General features: G+C 42.3%; 1 protein-coding gene across 2 annotated transcripts in view; it reads right to left on the bottom strand.

Moving 5' to 3' along the window:
* NARS2 (asparaginyl-tRNA synthetase 2, mitochondrial) overlaps positions 1 to 13,131 on the bottom strand; it is a 54,030-nt gene that overhangs the window by 36,030 nt on the left and 4,869 nt on the right. For both annotated transcript variants that reach the window (XM_074860413.1, XM_074860412.1), the window contains exons 4-5: positions 12,821 to 12,961; positions 9,191 to 9,271 (exon numbers count right to left, since the gene is read on the bottom strand). In XM_074860413.1, coding sequence (XP_074716514.1) covers positions 9,191 to 9,271; positions 12,821 to 12,961 — 222 coding nt within the window. The remainder of the gene's footprint in view (positions 1 to 9,190; positions 9,272 to 12,820; positions 12,962 to 13,131) is intronic.

Below are 13,131 nucleotides of genomic sequence, written 5' to 3'. Positions count from 1 at the left end.
AGAGGTCCAATGCAAATAATATGTCCGTGTAGTGAAAAGCCATACTTTAAGTGGAAAACACTGCAACTCCCCGCCTCCACTTTCAGTGACTTATGAGGATACGGGTTATAAGTATCACAACAACTTGCAGAAGAAGTTTGTGAACTGTGGCACATACCCCATGCCACCAGCAAAGCTTGGACACATCAGCACAGAGGAAGGATATGCAGTTCTTTTAACATTTCTCAAACTAACAGAAATTGTAAATTGGATCCCCAGCAATTAGTTATATATCAGCTCAGTGGAGTGGGAAGTAACTTAAGATGACACAGCTTCATGGAGTTTGTTTGCCCAAAATGTTGTGGGCAGCACAGAGTCCATACAAAGCTAAAAATAAGCAGCTCTTCACTGCTCACCTCTTGCTTTTGTATGTGGCTATGTCAGGAGCTCTAAATTTTACTCAAAGAACTGTGTAACTTACATGTTTAAACACGGATCAGCTGAGTTAGGAATGACAGTGTAGAAAGGAAGGAAGTAACAACATGAAAATTAGAACATCAGGAAGGACATACTCACCATTTTACAAGCAAGTCTGAGAACAAGAGTAGTAGAAATACAGATTTTTCTAGAGTAGCCTCTGATTTTCGGATTCCCAGTAAAGTAACACGTATATAGCTAAGGGCTCTGTCTACCTAGGAGTTTGGGAACAGGTGGAGAAACCACATCCCATGTTTTTGGGAAATAGAGACATACAAGATGAAAATTCTTTTGGAACATCTGCTGAAGAACATTTTGCCCAGCAACATAAGAAAGAAAGATGCCAGCCTAATCAACCCAGACTCCAAATATAAGTATTGATTTTCACTCTTTCCTACCAAGATGAACAGTGAGGGGGAAGGGAAGAATCTCTATCATTTGGAAGTTTGAAACTTCACACAGCATTGCCTTCAAATTTCAATTTCAAGTCCGATGAGAAAATGGAGGATAATTTTCTGTGTCAGGTGCACTGACTTTTAGCAAAGACTTTTAAAAAATAGCATTATTTTCTTTTCATGGGCAAATGAATTTGTTTCCATTGCAAAAAGACAAACAGTAATCAAAAAAAAAAAAGGAATGCAATATCCTCTTAAAACTTGTTATTCAGTCTTCAAAAAAAGCAGAACTGAAACAATATGGAGTTGGAAACGTCACAGCTTACACATATATAGGCACTGAAAAACAAACTATGCCTTATTTCAGCTTTTGCATATTTTTTCAGGTCAATGGATAGTTTAAGCATAAAAAACTACGAGTAATGGAAAATTTAGCAAGTTCAGTGTTTCATTATAAAAAACACTCTAAAAAAAGGCCCATTAGAGTGATGGTATCTTTTTGTTTTTTAATTTACAGGCACACAAGAAAAATTAAAAGACCTCTGTGTCAAGCACTTCAGAAGTCATTTGAGCTTATGTTGTTTTGAGCTGGGGTTGTTTTGTTTGGAGGAGGCTGAGGGGAGACCTTATCGCCCTCTACAACTCCCTGAAAGGAGGTTGCAGAGAGCTGGGGATGAGCCTCTTTAACCAAGTAATAAGCGATAGGACAAGAGGTAATGGCCTCAAGTTGCACCAGGGAAGGTTTAGACTAGATATTAGGAAGTATTTCTTTACAGAACGGGTTGTTAGGTGTTGGAATGGGCTGCCCAGGGAGGTGGTGGAGTCCCCATCCCTGGAGGGGTTTAAGAGTAGGGTTGACATAGCACTGAGGGATATGGTGTAGTTGGGAACTGTCAGTTCTAGGTTAACGGTTGGACTAGGTGATCTTCAAGGTCCTTTCCAACTGAGATGATTCTGTGATAAGGACTGTGCTTCACCATTTCCCTGGCAGACACCAAGCTGACCCTAAGAGAGCAAGGAGCCCTCACGGCAAAGAAAGTCACCAGCCTGCTGGGCTGTGTCAGGCAGAGCATTGCTGGCAGGTCCAGGGAGGGGATCCCTTGACTGTGGGTGAAGCGCCCGCTTTCCCAGTACAAGAGAGACATGAACATACTGGAGTGAGCCCAGCAAAGGGCCACAAAGATGATTAATGGACTGCAGCATCTCTCATATGAGGAGAGGCTGAAAGACCTGGGACTGTCCAGAGTGGAGAAGGCTCAGGGGGGATCTTATCCTTGTGTATAAATACCTGATGGAAGGGAATGAAGAAGGAACCAGACTCATCTCAGCTGCACTCACGGAGAGTTCAAGAGGCAATGGGCACAGATTTTAAAAAAGACTCTCAAAATTTCATCTGAAAACAAGAATAAACTTTTTATTTACTGTGAGTGGTCAAACACTAGAATACGTTGCCCAAAGAGGCTGTGAAGTTTCCATCTGGGGAGATATTCAAAACTCAGCAGAACAGTGACCTGGGCAACTTGCTCTAGCTGACGCCGTTTGAGCACGCCGAGATGGATTAGATCATCTCTAGAGGTCACAATTCTGTGACTTTTTTTAAAAAAAAACAACCCATGAAGATAAATGAGATTTTTGTTTTAGCATTTTCAATATTTCAATGTCATCCCTAAACTTTGGAAGAGTCAAAGGTTCAGGAAAAAGAAACTTTGAAGCTAATCTGAGGTTCGGCTGATCTACATTCACTTCCAAACAAATACTTTCTTCTGAGATAAGTTTGAAATAGCCACTTTTCAAAGCGTAGTTCCTAGAAGTTATGCTAAGTGTTGCTAGCTCAGCTAAGTATGTCACTGCCTTCAGCCACCCTACTCCCCAGCTTGCTTTGTCACAGGGAGGTTGCTAGGCTCAGGCTTATTTGCCAGCCTTTGATATTCCACAACCTGCCATTTTTCTCAGTGAGTTGGAAGATGTTGCTTTTGTTCTCAAAAAGCTCTGCTGCTCATCGCAAAGATAAAACAGAGACTGCCAAAGACCTCAGATCACAAGGCAGTTTTATCTCTTCACAGCATCACACTAAAGAGAAGAGCAAGCTTGCCTTGCACCATAGAGATCAATGAAAATATGACAATTTGTGGCTGTAACCCCAGGATGGCTTCCTTTGTTTCATAGGTTTTGCAGTTCTAAAAAAAAAAAAACAAGCAACAAAACCCAAGGATGCAGAAGTAGGCCCCTATTGTTTTCTTCAAATAAACCCAGAGTATTTGCTCAAAAACAATAAGGATATTAATAAACATACAAACATCCACATACCACAGCCCCAGAGCCACGGCCAGAACACTACAGAGAAGAGCCACATACCACTCCAGTTTCTCCTACTGCAAGCTTAGTTCAGCTACATTCCTTGTTCCACCAGTGAAAAAAAATCCCACCTAATCCTGTAGGATGCAACTTCTAAACAACAGAAAAAGACAGACTGGAAGCAGGAAAAGAACAGAAGACATCAGCCATGAAATCTCAACACTTCCCTCCAAATCCACAAACAGGATACAGCTGTCTCAGGAGCTGGAGCTTGGTTTATTTATAACAACTTTGTGTCATTTTTCATTCTCCAGATCAGATGTAATCTCAGGGAGGCAGAGGGAAAATAGACACAACAGTAAGTGACTGGAGGAAGAGTGTGAGAAAGTCTACAGCTCAACTGGACTTATTAAAACCCGCAACCAGCTTGAGGGGCCATGGAGAGATCCCGAGATGTGTGTCTGCATTGTGAGCAGCTCCTGGACAGCTTCCAACAGAAGGTGAAGACTGAACATTGCAATATTTAGACAAAATTTTACTCCCCCATCACCATCCGATCACCTCGCCTCTCCACAGCTGCCCACTTCCTCTCCCTCATTTTGAGACACAAAGCTTGACGAATGCTTGTTGTGAGCTGCAAAAAAAAATAAAATCAATCCACTTGCTACGCAGGGAAAACTAAATGCCTACCTCTTCCATCAGAAGGGACCCCTTTAGCAAGGAGGTATCCTGTAATTAGCAACTTTTCACATGTACAAACACTGACTAACCCGCTAGAGGTGGTTTCTCCACTTTACACATTCAGGCTAATGTTTTCAAGTGTCTGTGCCCCAGATTTATGCTCAGCCTTTTAGATCAAGCTTGCTTCCTTATAATAAACAACCACAGCCACTGGTAGAAGACAAATAATAAATAGTAGGTGATGCTATCCCTTCACTGCTGACGCTGAGAGATAGTTTTGCACATCCATGACCAGCAAAATGAAGCGAAAACATTCTTGTGCTTTTATTTCAATTAGATGAAGTTTTCTCCCACTTCCCAATCCCAATATACCTACTTGATAAAAGATTGGGGGGGGAAAATAATGTGTTTTCTTTCAAGTTCTCTCTAGTTGAAAAGTACCCAAATTACAATGGGGAAAGAGAGAAAGGGAATCTCCAAGAAACATCTTGGTGTCTCAGAGTAAACGTGCTATAAACATACTAGGATTCAACGTCAACATCAAAGGCTTTTTATTCTCATTCCAAATACGAGAACAACTGGATTTAGTACCTGTTTTGTTCTCCATCTCCTCAAATGTCTAATGATTTAATTTAAAATTATTCTCTTTGATGTCAGTCTTGTCTTAACTTTTACTTGAGGCAATTAGATTCAGGAGTGTATAAACCGTTTGATTCAGTCTTTCACTCTATGCAAGCCAAAATGCATGAAGGGATCAGAGAAGACTTTAAAAGCTCATAGAAATCACTTCTCTAGCCCAGGCTCACAACACCATCCTGCTGAAGTTTCATAGCACCACATCTTTAATCTGGACCTGCCCTCTGTGATGTCCCATTATAAAGATGATTGGGTTTTCCTTTTTAGACAACCACTGCAAAATTCAGACCTTCCAAGAAGTCCTCCTCGTAATTCCAGTCCTAATTCTGATCAGCTGGACTTGCATTGGGCAATAGCAGCTGGTTCTGCTGAGACATACAGCTCAAACACAGACAGGAATTACAGGCAGAGATGAACCAGGTAGGAACAAGCAGAGACTGGGAGAGTTAGAAAATGCAAGAGCAAGCCCTCCCTCCACTCAGTTCCAGCTTACCCCAATCCCTGCTGACCACCTCTCTGAAGTCCCAGTCTCCCAGGGACTGGCTGCCTCCCAGACTGTGACACATCTCTAAAGGGGAAAACACCTGACAGACACTAATTCTGTAGCATTTAACTGTGATTCTCCCCAGCAGATCCCAGTCTTCCCTGGTGCTGACAAGATCATTTTTCAGCAGTACCAAAGGAACAGTAGAAGTAGGCTTCTGGATTTTCAGCAGCAGGCACGTATTTCTGGAGCCACAGTAGGTACAGCCATGAACCTCCACCCTTCCAGGGTGGAACTTCTACATTTACTCCTGTGAATGGGTAGCAAGAAAAGCCAAACACCATACAATCTCTGGATACATTTTAGAGAAGAACAATTCCTGGATGGTTCTTCGGGTTTACAGTTAAGGGTCCTTTCAAATAATAAAACAGCCTGATCCAGATCCTGGGTTCAGTCAACCACCACTCAGATGCAATGAGGTATGTGTGTGGGAAGAGACAAGCCTGATACAGAGCACATATCACCTCTGCTGGAGCCAACAGGTAGACTGCAGCACTCCTTACACCTAGAGCAAGGTCCCCAGGAAGGAATAGGGCCACGGGCAATACAAACCACACAGGAGTTCTACTTTGAAGAGCTGTGAATGCCAATACAGCTGTTGTGCTTTGTTATCTCACTGCATGCTGAGTTCTTTTAAAAGGCTGCAGCTGGGCAGCAGGGAAAGCGGCTGCCCAGGGCCTCACCATACCAGCTGGAGTGTCCTGGGCTGGAAAGACTCTTCCAGAGCATAGAGGAGCCTCCACCTTCTCACAGCAGCTGAGGACAGTCAAACAAGGAAACTTTCCAGGGAGCAAAGTGGAAAAAAACAGAGCAAGAGACCCAGAAAGCAGGGAGCCGTCAACACTGCAGACAGAGTGGGAGGCTACTGAAAATAGCAGGGAACAGACATGCAGCCGGGTCACAAAGACAAAAGAAAGGCAGATTTCCTAGGAAGCAGCCCCAGAAGGGGACTGGGTAAAGCGTCCTGCAACATACAAAGCTGCTAAAGAATTTTAGACTTCAGAAGGAAAAAAAAAAAAAAGAAAAAAACAGGAGAGGATCTGCCCTGAAGTGCTAAGACCGCTGGTACAGAGGAATTATTCTCAGATTAAATTAAAAAGGGCCATCTCACCCTGCTGATCTGTGTTCCCCCTATTTCAAGAATTACCTCGCCCTACTTTGCGTTCTACTAAAACGCAGCTTTCAATATTCAAAGCTCTTTTGGTGTTTTCAGTAAATTTACTTTAAAGGCGGCAGCACGAGCAAAACGCTTCCCCCCTTCAGGGTTCCACCAAAGGCAGACACTGTTAAAGGTGAAGAAATCCACAAGTTGGTGTGGCTGATGTTCTCTATGTGGGTTAGGGTCTGTCTGGCTGTTTTCACACTTCTGGCAGTTTCTCTTCAAATTTCTCCTCAAAACTACACTTTTCAGGTGTAGAAAGTCTCAACTGGAAAAGATTTCTCTGGAATTCTTACCATCTTGTAATTTATTTATTTTTTAAAATCTCCTCTGCTTACCACCCTCTTTTCACTGTTATGGTACTTCATTTTAAAAATTTTCAGCTGAACCAATTTGTCCTGCAGAGAGGGAAGGGATTCTCCCACATCCCAAGTCCTAGTATGAGAACATCCCAGGCAAAGCTATGTACAGGCTAATCAGTATGCCCAAAACCAAACAAAGATAATGAGGCAGCTGAACATATAAACAAACATGAATCCTACAGGATTAAGAGGTCTAGGAATCAAAGAACATATGCCTTCAAAAAGCCTTTTCCTGCTAACTCAAGATACATTTTTCCCCATCTCCTCAAGTCTCATGTAAAAACAGATTCCTACTCTCTTCACTTTCCACCATTTCCAAAGAATGCACATGCCTGAGCAGCCATCAGACATTAGTCAGAGGATTAAAATTGTGCCAGTCAGGAGAAGACAGCTATTAAAAGGCAGTGGTTCACAGTGGGCTCAAAACCAGCCTCTACTCAGGTCCTAAAGGCTACTCGACCAAAGTTTTCAACTTATTCCACCCACAGCAGGACAGCTAAACTGATGAGTTCCAAGAGAGCTAAAAATAAATAAGGCAGGGAAAAATAAAACCCTGTAAGCAGCAGGTGTATTGTATCTACTACAAATTCAGGGGCAATAGGACACCAATTTATGTTCTGGTCACAACTGGAGAATAGGTCTTAAAGTTTTAAGTACAGGATTTAAACATCTTTTAAATCGAAGAATCTAATTTGCAGGTTGCTTTCATTGATTCCCATCACCATAATTCTTGGCAACTGCTCAAATATAAGAGGAACAGGAATTTATTTTCTCCCTTGGCTTGTGCAAGCAGTGAATTAAGGGCTAGTTTAAAAAGTGACTGAACACAGCAATGTCTTGATGGTTGGTTTGATTAAAAGCACAGAGAAATTTTAAGCTTTGCTGCAAATACCACACCCTTATTTTTACGTCCAACATCCTTCTGTCACCCTTATTTTTATGTCTGACAGCCTTGCATGCATGGCCCAAGGCAGGCTTAACCTTCCCCAGATTTCCACTGTCAAGAAACAGTGTCACTGCTCCAGTGAAGCGGCCACAGCAGGATAGCAAGTGGTCTTGGATCTCTGCTAGCCAAGACCAATTCTGAACAGAGCTTTGCAGAAACAAAACCAAGTCCTAAATTAGGCCAGACAATGAGGCGGTACACAAAGAAGAAACAGGAAATCAGGGAGAACTTCCCACTTCCCAGCAGCAAGTGGGTTTCTGAAGCCCTTTCTTTACGGCACAGGCCATTTAATGGGATCTGACTCCACACTTACTCCACACCTTTCAAGCACCGCTGGCACAACATTTCTCCAAGACAGGTATTATTTACACCTAAGCAATCACACTGGCGAGAGAGCAAGAGGTTTGCCTTGAGCTATGCATTTAGTTAAGATCCAGTTTATACAAGTTTCAGACTCACAATTTAGCACCTCAGTCAACATTTGCATCAGTGCTTCTGTTACTACCAGCCACCTACGCTGTAGTCCTGCATCCTCTACAGCTTTCAAGTGGATACAATTTGTACCAAAGACGTAATACACTGTACAGCTGCAAACTGTATAATGCTCTCATCATTAAGTGTCACTTGTTTTCACATCTTAATTTGCATGCAACAGCCTGGAACGAACCTTTGGTAGCATTAAGGGATCTCAATTAAACAGGAACAATTTAGTCTAGCTAATCAGCTCTATTGTCCCAGCAAGTAAAAAGCTGAGCTGCATGTACTGGTCTGGAAGGGAATCACTAGTAGCACAGGTTAGACCCCAAGATCCTGAAGAACCAGCACACGGAGGCTTTTTGTCATCAGGCTGGGCAGAGAGTGGAAGACACGATCCCACAGCAAGTAACTGCTACCTCAACAATTTTTCTTTTGCCTACAGATGATTCACCAGCAAGGCTAGAGTCTATAAGCATAAGTGGCAATAGATATAATTGTTTGAGACAGAAGAGTGAATTTCAAGTACAGAAGTATAAAAGGCAGATGGAATTTCTTGTGATTCATGGATATGGGGGTTAGGAATCATGAGAAGATCTTAGGGGTTATAGCTGTATTTAAGTTTCGTAGGAGGTTTTGATCCAAGACGTGAAGTACTTCCTATAATGATAGATTGTGGCAGTAATTTGGTGGAGGGATGGGGAGACTTCGTAATATTGGGGGAAACTTCTGACATACAATAGGAGTAGCTTGTAGGAAGGAATATATACACGGGTGAAAAGCAGTTTTACATATTGGTGACTTTCTTTTAAGGAGTTCTCTCATAGTGAATTACATTTTTCATTTCAAAGCTAAGAAATATTTACGTGTAGTAGGCTGTCCTGAATGTTGCATCCCATCTCTTGGGCTCTTATGACCACATCTTTCCATTTACTAAGATGTTCCACCTCCCTCTGTTGTTTTTTGTAAACTTTTCCACAGCATCAGGGATAGAAAAACCTCATCAGTACAAAAGGTGCTGATTAATGCACAAAACAGCAATAAAAAAAAAAGTAATGAATCTGTTTAACTCTGCCTAAATTATTAGTTGAAGCCAAGGACTGCTATATTAAAAAAAATTATCACAGAAGTACATAAAGGAAAGGTTTTGTAAAGCCAAACATTTCCTCTAACCTTCAATGACTCCAGAATTGCTCTGCAAGCAAAAAAAAATCAAAACAAACTGTACGCAACCCAACTTACCTCAATTTGAAAGAGTTCCCCAGCACCTTCACAGTCATTTGATGTAATTATGGGGGTATGAATATGCACGTAGCCATTATCCTGGAACAGACAGAACACTAAAGTTAACTAGCTAAAGATATCAAATGTCAACTTCAAGGATGACATCACCCAGCACACATCATAACTCAGCTATTAGCCCCCAACCAGGACAGCATATGGACTCTTTTAGGCAACTTCTGCCTTACATGGACAAAGACAGAGGACTAACTAAATGCTAGCATGATCTACAAATCAGTGTTTACTACTTGTGGTTTCTTCTCCATGTTTCATAAGGAAATGAGATTTATGTCATTACTATGGGTTTTTGCAACTGCCCATTTCCACACCATTCCCTTTTTTCCCCACCTCCTCCAGTATTTTTATATTTTGGGGCAGTTTCAGTCAAATTCAGCCCTACAGCCTCAACACTGCAGTTTCTTCCAGCTTTTGGAAAACGGTGTTAGGCAGAGGACACACTCACTGTTCTCTACGAAGAGAAATGATCAAGTGTGTTAGACAACAGAAATCACACCCTGCATGGGAGACAGGCCTTAAAAACACCCAACCACCACAAAAATGTCAGTCACACCTTGCATCTTCCAAGATATTGAAGTCAAAATGACTTTAAGAGACAGGGTATACCCTGGCTTGGTCATGTTCTAGGGACCTGGAGCCATTCATGCACTAGCTCACAGATCCAGCAGAAGCCTCCAAAACCAGGAAGGCTGTATGAAGAAAGGGCCCCTATTCTCTGGGTTTCTCTGCAGTGCAGCCATAGGCTTTTAAACCAGCTGCAACCCGATTTTCAGTGGATGGGTATATCTCACAGAGCTCAGACAATCACATACAGCATGTTAGAGGCAAACAGAACTCTACTGACCGTTACCTTCCTAACTTAAGTCTTGCTACAGAGATCACTGGTGCAGCACAGAGATCATACCTGCGCATGTCAAGGCAAACAAGAACCTGGAACCAGCTGATTTCAGCTGTGAACAAAAGATTTCTTTTCTCTTGCATCACTGTAATGTCTAGCATAAAGGGAACCCCTTTAAAATCAGGGTGTGCCAGCATTACCATGATACAGGCAGTGATGCAGCATAACCCGTTGTCTACTCACACAAAAGACTAATAAAAAAAGATAAAGTAAATGATTCTAAAAGCTTGGTTTCACAGGTTTTACCAGAATAATCCAATTCACATGACAAGTCCTGGTCCTTATCACCAGCTAGTTAAAAGGCTAGGAAGACAGGAGCATGATTTACTGCCCATCCTGAGAATGGCAGAAAAATTAATTTGGACCAAAGAGTTTGTACAGACATGCAATGCATTTTGTGGAAGTACTTTAACAGGACCAAAAAGAAGCAAAGTCCCTGCAGTCAGGTCTAGGCTACCTTGGTTACAGGTGCAAAGACCTTGGCTTGCTGAGTGCCTGGCAGGAGCTCCTCACTGAGATCCAGTTACTACACAGAAAGAAGTTTTGGAGCCCAAATGACTTGCTTTGCCTGGCAAGGGTAGTTTCAGCCTACCAATATAAAATGCAGGTCTCTGCCACAGTCCCATGCATACTCCAGAGACCTGCTGGTCACGTGGCCTCCCAAACCTACACGAGATTTTGGAAAATTGCCTAAATTCCTCATATAGTGGTAGCAGTTGCTGTAAAGAAGCACATTTCACACAGAAGACCCCTTACATGCTTTGCAAAGGAATGTGAACTGCACAGGTCTGAAAGATGAGAATGCCATTAAAATCTCTTGGATAGTTCCCCTTATAAAAGCTCCTAAAATACTTCAAGTGACATTAGTGGCTCTGACAAACCTGGAAGTTATTTAATGTGCAAAATGAAGGCTGTCATCCATATTATGACTATTTTACTGTGTCTCGAACAGTGTTCCTATCCCACATGGACCACAATACTCAGGAGAAGATTAAAGATGACATTTTAGCCTTCAACATCCAAACCAAGGGCATCTGCCATTAGTCCTTCACTGCTGGAAATGAATAGGCTAAAAAAAAGTTTTTAAAGTTACAGAGAGTTTAGATAATTTCAAGTGCGTGTTCAAAAAAACCCACATTTCCTTTCACTGTTAAGCTCTTTACAGCTTTGCACAGTGAAAACACTCTGGTTATACTTTCTAGTTATGGTATATTCTGACATTGTCAAGTCAGAAATTGCAACATCCTTGGGATGATGTAGGTGGCAATTTAAGAAGACTGCTTTCCTTCCATCAGACACGGAGCAAACCACAGACGTTCGTGGTGCCAGGAGAGGTGCGACTTAAGCATTTGCAAATATCAGGTCTGGGAGCAGATTTTCCTTATCCCTTCAAAAATCACTTCAGTGTAGCTGCTGCTGCTAAATTAATATTTTGTATTTTTTTAACACTGCTCAGCTCTTTAGCATTTTAAACCGGAAGCTGTGTCAGAGTCTGAGCTGGAGTTAATTTGGAGAAGTAAAGCCTTTGTCAAAATAAGATGCTTTTTTGTATCTCGGTTGGCTTCCTTGTCCACGTTTGCAATCACAAACTGCTGTCGGCAATGCCATCTAGTGGCTCCACACCGGAAAAAACTGATTCCCGACAGAGCTGGGTTCTGTCTTACCACCTGGGACAATGCTGACACCACCAGCAGCTTTACCTGACACAGTATTTCTATTAGGCTCTTAAAAAATAAAAAAAGTCTTCTAAATACTGTGCAATTCCACACAGATAACTGCTAGAGCAAGCAAGCCTTCTTTGCCACTGCAGGTCACAAATACCAGTGTGCTTGGGACCAGAAATTCAATCTCAACAATTCTGACCTGTTCTTTGGGCCATACTAAGTACTACATATGAATTTTGTAATCAGAATGCTCTGAATATGATCCTACTCAAACTAAAGCCCGTTTATCTAAACTAAAACGTGTTTATTTCAATGAACAGCTTTAAAACAAAAGGCTCAGGTGCACTAGAGGAGTTACTTGCTACCTTTATCTACTCACACAAAGAATTGCACAGTCTCTGTATGGCACCTAGCATCAGAGTTAATTCACTGCCCCCACCACCTGCACAAAGCCTGGACCATGCCCACAGATTAAGAGCGACACATTCATAAAACACAGGTGTCTCCCACCCATCAGTTTGAAATGCATCCAAACAGGAGTCTCCTAATCTCAGCTAACAGCATCCACACAGACTCGTAAGGCAGTAATAGAAAGGTTAAGAACTGAGAAGAATAACATGAAGCTCTGCGTCAGTTTGTCGGTAGCCTTCCTGCACCACAGATTTCTCCGTGTGGGAGGAGGCTTGCATCCAAGGACCGTAAGGTCACTGCTCCATATTACATTGTGTTCCACAGACCACACACACTCACAGGCAATAATATTGCAACAATTATATTGAAAGGGATAAAATAACTAACAGGAAATGGGTGGAGACACACTAACATGACCACCTGATCATAAGCAACAGTCTGGCCAAGGCCTCAGCCAGGCCCAGGCCTGGAAAGAGAACCACCGTGTCCAAAATCCACACCCTGCAGCCAAGACGTTCCACTCCCTCCCTCCCAGCATGCTCCCGTGAAGCCAAACTGGGGGAGCGTTTCACACATAAGGCTCGGTACAGAAGGGACTACCTGGAAGAACGAGTGGATGGCTGCAGTGGCTTCACTGCGGATTCGCAAGAGGGAGCCAAGTGTGTTGTTTCTGCATCGCAGGTGAGGGAACTGCCGGACATACTCCAGTGGGTGCCTCTCCTTCATTTTCAGGGGAAACGACTAAAAACAACAAGAAAAGTAAGAGGGTGAGAACTTGAAGTCAATATAGTTCTACGGCTATTCATGGAATACCATCTCTGCCTACTAAAACTCCATCATCATTAGAGAGCAGAGGAGAGTAAGATGCTTTTGACTATCTTTTCTAGTTAGTTTGTGGATTTTATAACGCT

This window comes from Strix uralensis, chromosome 2, assembly GCF_047716275.1.
Source record: "Strix uralensis isolate ZFMK-TIS-50842 chromosome 2, bStrUra1, whole genome shotgun sequence".
Taxonomy (NCBI): domain Eukaryota; kingdom Metazoa; phylum Chordata; class Aves; order Strigiformes; family Strigidae; genus Strix; species Strix uralensis.
Note: the sequence above shows the minus strand (reverse complement) of the source record. Positions and strands in the feature narration are given on the sequence as shown.